This window comes from Sphaerodactylus townsendi, linkage group LG14 (genome assembly GCF_021028975.2).
Source record: "Sphaerodactylus townsendi isolate TG3544 linkage group LG14, MPM_Stown_v2.3, whole genome shotgun sequence".
Classification (NCBI taxonomy): Eukaryota; Metazoa; Chordata; class Lepidosauria; order Squamata; family Sphaerodactylidae; genus Sphaerodactylus; species Sphaerodactylus townsendi.
Window position 1 is genome coordinate 47,905,653 of NC_059438.1, and position 13,929 is coordinate 47,919,581.

Here is a 13,929-nt window from a genome sequence, read left to right on the forward strand (position 1 = left end):
AATGACGCTGAACACAAAACAGGCGCTGAGAATCAGTGCCCTCGCCCCCGATCTAAAATCCTTGCGTGTGCGATGGGATTGCCGTCCTCCACCCCCTCCGCCTAAAATACAAATCAAAAAATCCTTCCGTGTGCGAGAGAATCGCCACCCTCCAGTTTGTGGCGCCCGCACACGCCGCTTTTCTGCCCAAGGTTTCTCCCTCCCTTCTAAAAACCAAGGTTTCTCCCTCCATTTTTTTCACTGCAGGGAGGGGGGAGGGCGCTGCTTCTCCGTGCCTGACCATTGGTGGGGCCGGCCAGAGAAGTGAGGTGGGAAAACTGGCCCCGTTTCTGCTACGGGGGAGTTTTGCACGGCGGTGGAAGCCTCTGGAGCAACAAAGGGGCATTTCAAAAGGACCTCAACCTTTGCGGTTCAGGAAATTCATGGAGCAAAGGCAATGCCATGGGGTGGCTCTGGGGCAGAAATGTGGTGACCACACTGCAGCACCTGGGGCAGTCCAAAACTCCCGATTGCATTGGGCATTCCCCGTGCCAACAGAGGGGCAATTTTGGCGTGCAAAATCTGCCCAAGTTTCCCTCCAGAAAGTTCAGGGAAGCTAACTTCAGGAACCTCACATTTCACCCTCATTAGAAAATGATGAATGCCTCTCAGGAAACCCAGTGGATACAAGGAAATTCTGAAACACTGGGAAAAACACTGGGGAAATCTACTGAATTGGGGGCCAGCATGTTCCGATGCGGGGAGATTCTCAGTTGCAGGGGGGAGATTCTTGGCCGTGGGCGGGGAATCTCTTGCTGCTGACCATTCAACGGTCCTAAGCACCCAGCCGGGGGGCAGGGGGAGGGATACTTTCTTTTCTTGCCTGGGTACTGTGGGGCCACAGAGGTCCCCAAGAGGTCTCCTTAGCTACACATGCATCCTGGAAAGGGGGGGGGAGTTCCTGTGTGAAGGAGCTACAGTATTTGGTGCTGCTTCCTGAATGGATAAGCCCCTCATGTAGGAAGAGAAGAGAAGGAAATGGGTTCATTCATAACAAGTTACACTTGTTATGAATGAGCTGTGCGGAATGCACCATCCTTTCCCATTCTTGAGTAAGCAAGAGCAATATTTATTGAACAGTAACGTTTCAGATTTGGCAAGCCTTCTACGTAATCTGGCAAGGCAAACCAAATAAGAAAAAGTTTCCTGGAGGAACTGGTGGAGAGGTACAGAGGATAACAGCCTGTGTTGTGGGACAGGTTATCGCCAACCAAATCTTATTTTATCTTAGTTTTCTTTTCAGTCCCTCTGCATGCACCTGCAAGGTACTTTTTAAATGGTCAGTTTGTTAGATTTCAATGCAAATTTCAAACCACCACATTAGAGGATCGCGTCCTGTATCCTGGAGCTGCCGCAAAGGGAAAGGATTCCGTGCATGGGGGGATTTCCCATCGGTCTCTCACCTGGAATGGGTAAGGACAGCTTGTTTACGTTCTCTCTGTCCTTGTGTTGCTCTCCGTTTAAAGGCCCTGCACACGCTCTGCCCCTGCAGTTGGATCTAGAAACCTGCGAGGAGATCCAGCCGAAGCGGCAGGACGCAATGTGGTCACATTTTCCCTTGCTGGGCTGTTTGAACAGATGTTCTCCCGGCTGACCTCAGGAGCACATTTCAGGCCGCCCCGGGCATCTGCTCATACTTTTCTCTCTTCCCCAAAGATGACCGCCTGATATCAGACACTGGCATGAAAAAGCCCTGAGGATGATGACAGGTGTTTGGCAAAGAGCACGGAAAGAGGGAAACCTGGAGCAGTAACCCAAGTCCTCTGCAAGTGACCTAAAACATTCCCATCCACACTTCTGCATGTTCTGCTCCGTGGATTCTTCTTTTTTCTTTTTTCTTTTTTTTTTGGTTTGTTGCCTGAGGATTTAACCCCCCAACGCTTCCCTGGGCTTGCAGACCACCAGGCGACGGGGTATCACATGCACAAGAGGCGCATGCATTTTCTGCTTTTGATCTTCAGGGACAGTCTGTATCTCATGCAGCATGCAAAGGCAAACTGCAGCTACACACCAGAGGCAGTGTGAAGTGGTTAGAGCCTCAGCACTAGGCAATGGTGGAAGGATGGGGTGTCTGCAGTGGCGTAGCTTCCACGGGATGGGGCGGGGCAGGGACAGACGCCCTGGGCAGATGCCGTTGGGGTCAGGTGGGGTGCAGAAAATCGCCCCCACACCCCTCCTCCTTCTACCCTCGCCTCGTCCCGCCAGGCCCAGCAGAGGCTGCTGCTAAGCCAGCCCCGCCCCGCCAGGATTGGTGGAGGCCACTGCATGTGCCCCTGCCCCACCAGGCCCTGCTGCTGGCTAAGATAAGTAGGGCATTGGGGGCACACAAGGGGCATGGGGGTGGCACGGTGGCCCATGGGGGGCAGAAAACTCAAAGTCTGCCCCAGGCTCCATTTTCCCCAGCTATGCCTCGGGTGTCTGCCACTGCCACTCAAGTTACGTATGTGAGATGTTTGTTTTCAAACACATCTTGGTGGTCATTTTGAACTTCGAGGGCAACAGGGATGATCAGGAGTCCCTCGTCTCCTGATAGTCAGCAGAAATGTTCATCTGGCTTTAGGATAACCCCCCCCCCCCCATCTCCTGCCCCATTCCTTTAGGCGCTCTAAAAAGATGGCATACAGAAAACACGAGTCAAACCTGGTATTACGGAACTGGTCAATGGATATTAGGCACAAGGAAGTTTCAAGGAAGGTCTCTGTTGTATCACATGCACCATAAATATGAATGTGTGCATTTAGTTGTCCTTTCTGGAGTGACCATCTTTTTTTTTAACCTGTGACTTGGGAGGGGGACAGTCATTGAGAAAACTGCATACTTGGTAGACAGTAAGGATGAGAACCACTGGCTGAGACTCCGAGAAGCACATGGCTTTTCCACCCACAGTCCCCTCTCCACCTCCAAGAAACCCCTGAAGGTTGAGCGAACCCTTCCCAATAGCATGCACCGAGGCACAGAGCACAGGAAGGGAGGGATGGGAAGAGGGAATGGTTTGACTTTTACACAAGGACGGAGGGCCCTTAGCTTGCGCAAGGGACACCAGAGGGAGGAAGGTTGTTGACTGGGAGGGAGGAGTTTTATTGTATGTTACTAAGGGGGAGATCTTAACAAAAGGCTTGGGGGTTTTGCACATATAGGACAGGATGCAAACGCAATGAGCAAGTTACAACTCAGGAGTGCGCTGAGAAAGATTTTCAGTTTGCCTTCAGTTTCAAGGAAGAAACGCTGGACCTAAAAAGGAAGTGATTTCCTTGGATTTCCAAAGTAAAATAATAATCCTAAAGTAAGGTGATTAAACTGACATAATTGGAGTTCTCTAGTCAGTTTGTATCACCCATGAGAGAGAACATAACACACATTTTTAATGTCAGATAAATTTTGGATAGGCCCAGCAACTTCAGTCACTAGCTGAAGCTTTGTTCTGGTGTCAACCTGGCATTTATAGACTTCCTGCAGTAGCTCAGTTGGTTTATGTTGGAATTTCCAGCCTTGCTTGCATGCAGCAGAAGCAGCAGGGAATTCTGGGAAGCTGCACAAACTTTCTAAAGGTGACAGTTAAAATCCGTTGGTAGTGTTCTGTTCCCTCACACACACTCTGAGACTGCCTGACTGATTAAATAAGAGGAAAGATGTTTCTCTGTGCTCTGTATATTGCTTAAACCAAATGATATATAAATGTGCTCTGACTAAAAGATATTGTAACGCAACCAAACTGTAACAGACTATGAGCCGTGCATGTAACTATATATTCATGATATTTTTAAATGTACATACTGTATGTTTTCTCTCTCAGTTTAAGTAAAGTTCTGCTTATATTTTTATAAGCTTCTGAGGTAAACCGGTTGGTCTTTTGAGAGAGAACTATTCTACTTTGACGTGCCGCACAATCCACATTTCCGCTCGTTACTTTGCTTGACAGGATTATATATACTAAATATAACTGTTGCACGTCAGTTTACACTTTCAAAACTGGAACCGCAGCCAAGCCCTGTGGGTCTTGAGACCGTGAATTCTAAAAGATCACATATCGAACACAGAAATGATGTCTGGACAGTTCAAATGGTATTCCAATGTCTCTTTTAACTTGAGAGAGGGCACACGGCATGATGTAAGATGCTATATGTGCTTGAATTGCTTACGTGTTTTTAGTATTTGCAAGGACTAAATAAGCACTGAACTATACTGAGTCAAGATCAGGGAAATCGAAAGCATCCTCAAAGCTGGACTCAGAATTTGAGTACGCATAAAAACTCACCAGAATGCTTTAGAAAAAAACCCTGTCGTTTAACTGCTCGAAGTAAGTTTTTTCCCCCAAATGGCAACAAACACCAGAATATTTGCTCTGAATGAATCATTTCTTATGGAACCTCACACTGTAGGTATTGAATTTATGAAGGACTCTGCACAACCACACATACAGAGTTCCCAGCATTCTCAGCCTTTTGGCACATTCTGGCATCTCCACTGTAGTAAGGTGAAGAATGCAAACAGGCAAGATGAAGAAGATACATTTTGAGTCCATCCACAAAATACAAGCTTGTGCAGCCTTGGTTTGTCTTGGTCCTATGCAGGGAAGGGGGATTAACCCTTCAAACTCCACTCAATTTTGCTATTCAAAACAGGAACCCTTACTTTGCTCCTAGCATTTGGGGAAGCGTAAGAGGGGAGCCCTAGAACAATAGTTTGCCCACGGACTTGGGTGACCTTTCTACAGTTCTGGATAGGAATGGGCAAGCTATTGGTAATTTCTACTGAATTCTACAGGGCAAATAAACAGCCTGTAATTGGCAAAAAGATTAAGGGAGGAGCAAATCTAATTTTCCCCAGGAAAAAAAATGTGTATTAGGTAGGAGCAGATATAGACTGAACCAGTAGTACAAAGTGTCCCAATATGGGAATAATTCACTCATCTAGGGAAGAGTAAAGAGCTACACCACCTTCTATATCTGATAATGGACAGCCTGGACTCCAATTACCGGTCCCACTTGGGGGAGATGAAAATAATAATTCTTTGTCTTCATGTAATATTGCAGAATGTTCCAAGTAATTTACATAGAAGACTGTTGCAACGACTGTGACAATACATACAGAAAGTCAGTATTATCCCCTCTGGGGATCGGGCGGTATACCAAATCCAATCATCATCATCATCATCATCATCATCATCATCATCATCATCATCATCATCATCATCATCATCATCATCATCATCATCAACAACAACAACAACAACAACAACAACAACAACAACACTAGGGCAGCACTTGAAACATCTTTGAATTGACAAAATTAACATCTGTCAGATCCAGAAGGCAGCCCTGCTAGGATCTGCACGAATACTACGCCGATACATTACAACTTCCTAGGCCTCTGGGTGAGGCTCGAATTGTAATGAAGGCCAACAACCAGCTAAAGATCTGGCAGCTGTGAAATCTACCATAATAACAATAATGCTCCTAATACAGACAAGGGCTGAAGCTGAGAACAAGCGGTTTGCTTAAGTATCCGTAAAGGGCTTGTAGCAGAGTTGAGTTGTGAACCGGGATTCTACTTGGACCATGACTTGGGCTGTGTGGACTCAAATCAAAATTTTATTTACAATCGGAGACCAATAATTAGAAAATACATAAAACAAACACATGGCATTTTGGGATGTTCGATCACAGAATCGTGTCTAATACAGCTAATTTAACTTAAAAGCAATATGTGGATGGGAAGGAATGAGCCAATCACTTTGGTTTTGCCTGACAAGCTTGATGTGTGGCCAGAGAATTAGCAGAATAAGGATATACATTTTGATTGGTCCATCTCTGGACTTGGGGAAGTGGAGTGCATATAACTTGTATTTAATGTTAATGAGACGCTGGTATCAAGAAACCACAAAGCACTGGTCCTCTTGGTATTTGGAAATGAATGTGTGACCAGAGGTCTTTGAGCTATGGTGTGTTCCATTTTGTTTTGTAAGAATTATATGTCAGGTCTAAGTGGAAAGCAGCTGTTGAGTGACCTCTGACAAGGGTTGCTATGTCCAAAATGGACTACAGCTCACTAAACTGGTTTCTACTGGAGGACATTTTTTACCTGGGAGGGCAGGCTGGCCTTTTGCAAGGAACAATTCCAGTCGTGGGCCGAGTCTGGGAATTGCAAAGAGAAGGATCCACTTGTACCTGGAGATCTTTATAGCAGCTTTCTTTGGCAACCATTTGACCTGCAAACAAAGGAACACAGCTGGCAAACACAAAGTCAAGAGCAACTGCATCCATCTGATACTGAGCCTCTTGATTATCTAAATCCACTGTGTATGTCTTACACAACCCTGCACAAATAATAATCTTGTTTATCTGATTACCAGTGTGGTTTGGATCCCCAGGGCAAATAAAAAGAGCCTATAAGTCTCCCCTGCCCTCCACAGCTGAGCACAGGGAGAGAGGAGGATTCTCTAAACTCCCCTTTTGCCTGGGAGCCATGGGGTCAAAGTTCAAAGACCAGTTGCCGTCTGAGGGTGGAACTCATTCCGGACGAACTCCCTGTCCCATAATCACACCACACTCTTGGTTGGCGTAAATCAATTGGCCATTTTTTTAATCAAGCAGAAGCGTGAGGCCTAGCTTATAAACATCATATAAAACATCATATAAACATCACAGCGAAGCTCCCGTGGGCGGTTGCCCTGTACTGGAGCTCCGCTCCGCTGTGTGGCTCTGCCAGGCGGTTGCTCCTGGCAAGAGGTGCTCCCCAGATGCCCTGTTCGGCAGGGTGGTTACCCCTTGCCACTGTCTGCCATTCCCTTCCAAATCAATACCCATGCGCCAAAACTGCTGATGGCTATGACAAGGTAGCATGCATTAATAATAATAGAACTACCACTACTGTTGCACTCTGGCTATAACTAATATTATTTTCAAATACGTATATCTATATACATGAGTTTATATCATTGTTCATTTTTTTTATATTTCATTAGTTGTAAATACTAAGAAAAGGGGGTGCAACAGTCAATATTAATAATAATAGAACTACCACTACTGCATGAACCAAGATGGACTGAATATATTTATGTATATACATGTTTTCGCATTGATTGAATATTTACCTTAAGGATGCTGAATTGATGGGAGAGTATGAACTAAATACTTACCTGAATTAATACGTATTTTTAGACCTCTTGAATTCTATTTGCGAGTTATAATTTTGTTAAAATTAAGTTTTGAACCTTTACCTTGCGCTCCAGGATAAGAAATGATTTGTAGTCGGCTTCCATTGTTCTATGTAGTCGACAAGAAATGATTGTATTTACAACTAATGAAATATAGAAAAATATGAACAATGATATAAACTCATGTATATAGATATACGTATTTGAAATATTAGTTATAGCCAGAGTGCAACAGTAGTGGTAGTTCTATTATTATTAATATTGACTGTTGCACCCCCTTTTCTTATGTGAAGGTAGCATGCATTAACAAAGCTAGGCAAAGATAGGGAGAGGTGGGCAAATCGCTCGCCGGCCCAAGCACATGGCCAGCACAAAGGAGGGCCTGGCCCTTTAAAGGTAGTAGCTGGAGATCTATTGGGATTACAACTGACCTCCAGACGACAGAGATCCGTTCACCTGGAGAAAATGGCCACTTTGAAAGGTGGACTCTTTGGCAACAAACCTCACTGAAGTCCCTCCCCTTCCCAAACTCCGCCCTCCCCAGGCTCCACCCCCAAAATCTCCAGGTATTTCCCAGCCAGGAGTTGGCAACCCTCCCCCACACACCCTATTTTGTAGACTAAAAACCAGCTGGGATTCCCAGGATCCTGACAGCAGCCCGACATTTTGTTTCATGCTTTGTAAAGCGTAATTGAGAAAATCCACAGGTAACTAATACTAATTGTCCAGGTGAACATCATGTACACAGATAAATTGAAAGCCCAAAAGAGATGAAAGGAACAGGTGTATTTTTTCAAGGGATCATTTTAAAAATTCCGCTCTGGTTTGACAAGTGTAGTAACTGTGAGATCAAAGGCAAAAATAATTTGTATGAAAGCTGCCGAGACAAGGACCAGCTTTGCTCCTGACCTTCCCCTTTCTCATGACTTCACCTCAGGTTTTTTTGGCCAGCGTTTCAGATTTTTACGCCTGTGACAGATGTGCTGTAAGAGGAGAGGTGACAGAAGTGCTGACTCTGCGTCTTATCACTTGCTCTTTGTCTCAAATTGAGCTTTCGGAATCTATGGCCATTTATGCCAGTTTGGTCTCTTTGCATTGTGCCTGCATTCCCACAAAGTTGGATTTTCGATTAATCTGAGTCTTTTACGTCCCTCTCTGACAGACCCAAATTGATTAGTGATTTGAATCTTGGTTGAGAGGCTTTTGCGAGCTTTTTTGCCGATGGAATCTTGTAGCTCTGCTGGGATCTTCCTATCAATATTGATACAGTGGGTGAGCTGGAGGCTCCTTGGCGGTCTTCGGGTCCAATTTTGGACAAAGCCCGTCTTCTCTCCTAGGCTGAGGTGGACAACAAGACCCTGGCAACTGTGAAGCCAACCACTTGGCTCCACGCCCTTTTTGGCTAGTCAAGGCCAGTAGTGATAGAGTGTGGTGGTCCCTATGGGAGATGGTCAGCTCATCCCGACAGATGGGGACTTTCCCAGGGGTGGGGGGGATGAAGGAGGCTCTTGAAGAAGTCATCATCGGATCCTTTTGTTGCTTGACCTCACAGAAGCATTTGATATGATCGACCATGACTGCTTGACCCACCGTCTCACAACTTCTGGGGTTTGGGGAAAAGCATTAGAGTAGGTGACTGAGGACAGAGGGTGGCATTTGGGGGGAAGTTGTCCTCTTGGAGCCCTGTTGATTGCAGGGTACCACAGGGGGCGATCCTTTCCTTAATGTTATTTAACATCTATATGCGACCCCTCGCATGTCTGGTCCAGAGTTTTGGTTTGGGTTGTCATCACTATGGCAATGATACCCAACTACGTCTACTGATGGGAGTCTGACCAGCCCAGAACATCTGGCTTGGTGCTTGGACTTTGTGATGGAATGTGTGTGTCAGATCAGGCTGAAGTTAAATCCTTCGAATACGGGGGTCCTGTGGCTGGGTCGGGAAGGACTGGTGGCCAAAATTGGATGGAGCAGTGTTGGCCCCTTCAGAGTCTGGGTGTGACCTGGGATGCCTCACTGTCCATGGAGGCCTGGGTCACACAGACAGCCAAGCGGATGTTCTACCGTCTTCACTTCGCAAAGCAGCTTCTGGTCTCATCCCGGAATAGCCACAGTGATCCCTGCAACGATCACCTCCAGACTGGATTACTGTAATTTGCTGTATGCTGGACTTCCCTTAAGGCTGCTCTGAAAATTACAACTGGTCCAGAATGCAGTGGCAAGGATCCTTACTGGGACCCCAGTACAATTGTGCATATCTCCAGTGCCTTGCCAGCTACCCTGGTTACTGGTTGAGTTCCAGATCAAGTTCAGGGTGTTGGTATTGACCTTTAAAGCCTTGAGTGGTCTGGGACCAGAGGCGTTCCTCCCATTGGGCAAAGTGGGCAGTTGCCCAGGGCACTCCCTTGTGGGGGGCGCAAGAACTGCAGGTTTGTTTGTGGGATTTTTTTGTATTATCAGTGTTTTTTCGTTTTTGGCCTGCAGAGGGCGCAGGTTTTAGGCTAGCAGCACCAAAATTTCAGGTATTTTTCAGGAGACTCTCCTGATAGTATCACACAGGTTTGGTGAGGTTTGGTTTAGGGAGTCCAAAGTTATGGACTCCCAAAGAAAGTGCCCCCATCCCCCATTGTTTCCAATGGGAGCTAATAGGAGATGGGGGCTACAAACTCAGGTTTTGCCCAGGGCTCCAGTTTGCCTAGATATGCCACTGTCTGGGACCTATGGGACCACATCTGCCAATATCACCCCTGGAGGACATTACACCCCATAAACAGTAATCTCCTGGAAACGCTGGTCTGAAGGACACCCTACTGGCCTCAACCAGGGCTAGGGCTTTTTTGACCCTGATCAAGACATGGTGGAACTCTACAATCTGACATTAGGGCCCTGTGGGATGTAGGGCCCTGAAAACAGAGATGTTCCACCAGGCCCTTGGTTGAGGCAGCCATGAATTAACATCTAACTTGGCCTCCCCTCTCCTCTTTTTTATCCCCTCCTGCTCACTTTGCCCCTTCCTCCCTTCCCCTCCCTTTCCCACTTTTCTTTCCCTTATCCTTTCATATTCTTATCCTTCTTTTCTTTTCTTTTCTCTTCTCTTCTCTTCTCCACTCTTCTCTTCTCTCCCCGCCCCCTTGTTGACAAGCAATAGACAGGTTTTAAGATCTGGGGTTGGGGGAAGTTTTTAAGGTGCACAGTTTATTCAGTTTATATGCTGTTCACCGCCCTGAGCCCTCCGGGGGAGGGTGGTCTATAAATCCAACAAACAAACAAACAAACAAACAAACAAACAAACAAACAAACAAACAAACAAATAAATAGGGTCCCGGTAGGGACATTTGCTTTGCTTTGCCTGAGCCGCTGGGAAAATTTCTTAGTCAAATTGCAAGTATTCATTTGGTTGTGTTTTAACTATAGTAGAAATTATTTTCATTGGATTTTATCGACTGTATTGTATTATTGTTACTGTGTTTTCTGCTGCCCTATGCCCTGACTTGGCCAGGGTAAGAACATAAGAACATAAGAACGAGCCTGCTGGATCAGACCAGAGTCCATCTAGTCCAGCTCTTTGCTACTCGCAGTGGCCCACCAGGTGCCTTTGGGAGCTCACGTGCAGGAGGTGAAAGCAATGGCCTTCTGCTGCTCCCGCTCCTGATCACCTGGTCTGCTAAGGCATTTGCAATCTCAGATCAAGGAGGATCAAGATTGGTAGCCATAAATCGACTTCTCCTCCATAAATCTGTCCAAGCCCTTTTTAAAGGATAAAAATCTAAAATAAAGTTACATTAAAAGTTAAAGTTATGCCCATGTTTCCACCCCTCTGGAACTCATTGCATTATCAGATCTGAGAACGTCCGTGGTTTCTGAAAGTTCTCAAAGGATAACTTTTAAGGAACAGCAAAGGGAATCAACATGCATTTCACTTTCTTTAGATTTATTCATTCCCGCTGGCTGGCTTTTCCTGCTCACATAACAGCAATTCCTTCTGCAAGGATTGAATAACAAGAAGAGTTGGATTTATATCCCCTCTTTCCCTCCTACAGGAGAATCAAAGGGGTTTATAAGCTCCTTTCCCTCCCCCCCCCAACAACAAATACCCTGTGAGGTGTGAGGTAGGTGGGGCTGAGAGAGCTTCGAGAAGCTGTGACTAGCCCAAGGTCACCCAGCTGGCGAGTGTGGGAGTGTACAGGCTAATCTGAATTCCCCAGATAAGCCTCCACAGCTCAAGCGGCAGAGCGGGGAATCAAACCCGGTTCCTCCAGATCAGAGTACACCTGCTCTTAACCACTAGGCCACTGCTGCTCAAGAAAGCAGGGGTGGGCCAAATGGATGGTTGGCTGGACTGCAGTGCGAGAAATTTGTTTTAAAAAAACTATGGGAAAACCCCACTGTGAATGTGTATATCTTTTCTTGACATGCGAGAGTCCAGCTAAGAGGGTCCAATAAGATGGCAGAAGCTCCGTTTTCACGATCTTTCTCTCAAATCCTTCTTCTTCTTTCCCAGCCTGAGGGTGCCCAGCCTTCCGCAAGAGTGGGAGCTGTCCTAGCTCCTGGCTCTTTGCCGGGGAAGGAAATGGGAGGGGACAAATGAAGCACATGCCACGTTGTGCCAGGGTGCTGACTTCATTTCCTGTTAAAAGCGGAAGTGACACAGTGCCTATATCCAGCATTTACGAAAGCTCTATGTCAAAACCATAGAAATTTTGTAAATGGTTTACAGATGTCAGAGGAGAAGGTCACCAGCCCATCCGGGGAGGGGGGGGGATCAAGGAGGTAGAATGGATAAGGGGAAAAGAAGCAAAGCATTCCTGCCCTCTCATAGGCCAGCAAAATCCCAATACTTAGGCCTAAATTCAACCCCCGTAAAAATAAGCACGTAAAAGTTGTTTTCAGGTTAAACAGAGCACTTATTGCTTGCAGCCATACAATCGGAAGCTGTTGGGGCAGGATTGGCATGTGAGATGGCGCTCCCACCAACGTTAACCCAATTCTCAACCCCTCCTAGGACATGCAGTCTGTCCAGAGAGCAACTTCTTCAAATGCTTCATCTGACCCATCTCATTTCCCCCATCGGAGTGATGCGCATGAAGCACCCGGGGTCCAGAAATATCATTAGCTGCATGATCTTTTTCAGACAGTCAATTCCAATAACAAGCTCTCGGGAACGTAAATGACTGGGATTTCCATTTTTAAAGCAATGCTTTGGGACCAACATAGCTATATAGCCTATAAAGGAGTTTTCTATTCCTACAGGTTACCCTTCTGAGCTGCCTGGAAGAGCCGGGGGAATGCTATTCCTAGACAGGAAAGAGTCTGTGGTCTGCAATAAAACTATATTTTTGAACATTTCAGAGATACATTACCTCCTCCACATGAGACCGAGCATTCGGAATGGATGACAGTCCACGTATAGTTATGCTTCACCGTGGTCATCTTTTCCTTCTCTGCCTTAGGAAGGGAATATTCCCAAGCGATTCCTGGGTTTTTACCTTGTGAGAGAAGCTGAGGAATGAAACCAAGGAGGAGGAGTTATATCTATCAACTTATTATGAATGCCTGACAAAGGTTTGAAGGAAAAATATTTCCCTAAATGAGAAATCTCTGAAAAAATGTGCATGAAAAATCTTGACAAGGATGTAGCAACAGTTGAGGTGACTTTGAAAAGTCTGTCAGAGACAAAATATCTTTGGGAATTTCAAGGAAAGATAATTTTTTCCCCAAAATATTCGGTATCTCACTCCTTTTTCCAGAAGTTTGGCTAAGTTTATACTCTCAACAATCTTGTAAGGCAGAGGCCATTAGTCTGTGTTAAGCACCCATTATCTAACACCACACGCACAAACACAACCATTGTCTTTCTTTCTTCCTAGGATGGTAAGATTTCTTAGGAGGAGAGAAAATTTAACAGATTTAGCCTGATGAGGAATTCAAGGTAAACATGGAGCGTCCTGCTCTGGAGAAACGCCTGTAGAACTAGAATTCTCCCTTTTCTTTTACACAGAAGCTACAGTCTTAAACTTGAAAATTCTTCCAGAATTTAAGGCCTGTGATCCAGTGAGACTGATTACCTGACACTAAAAACACAGCTATTGATCTCAAAATTACTCAGCTGGGTAGTGGGCAGTTCCATATGATCAATGTACTTTTACTCCACAGGTGCAAACATTCTGACATCACATCTTGTACCTGGCATGGATCAAGAGGTCAAAATATATCAACAAAGAACAGACTAGCATTATACAAATAACCAGAGCTAGAAAAAAAATTACCTGCTCTGCCTAGGCACAATTCATGAACTAAGACCAATCAAGTACCAGGTGCAAATTTAATATGTGTACAGCCTACTATAGTGAAAAGTTAGTGACAGAGCAACAAACAAGATGCAAAAACAAACAGGTAGTTTTGCTACCCTGTCCAGGTTTTTTGCTCAGTCTCCCATTTCGGTATTAACCACGGCTGACCTTGCAATTATTTTTTGTAATGAACATATTTATGCTGGAATACACATTAGATTTCTTGTACATTATAATGCCAATTTTAGTAATATTACATTATTTATTATTAAGAATGTGAAGATAATTATCCCCATCTTGGGCAAGCTGATTTATTTAAAATCATTGAGGATTGCACCACTGAAGAAGCTGTTCTGTGTGGCAAAATGGGTGCAATATCCTGAATTCCTGTCTGATTTTGATTTGAAAACATCAAGACTTACCCAGGGCTGGAGCAAGGGGGAA

The 13,929-nt window shown here is 45.4% G+C and overlaps 1 protein-coding gene across 1 annotated transcript in view; it reads right to left on the reverse strand.

Moving 5' to 3' along the window:
* Window positions 1-13,929, reverse strand: part of ADAMTS16 (ADAM metallopeptidase with thrombospondin type 1 motif 16) — a 104,376-nt gene that overhangs the window by 11,915 nt on the left and 78,532 nt on the right. Inside the window, exons 17-18 of the mRNA XM_048516288.1 lie at window positions 12,556-12,694; window positions 6,121-6,247 (exon numbers count right to left, since the gene is read on the reverse strand). Coding sequence (XP_048372245.1) covers window positions 6,121-6,247; window positions 12,556-12,694 — 266 coding nt within the window. The remainder of the gene's footprint in view (window positions 1-6,120; window positions 6,248-12,555; window positions 12,695-13,929) is intronic.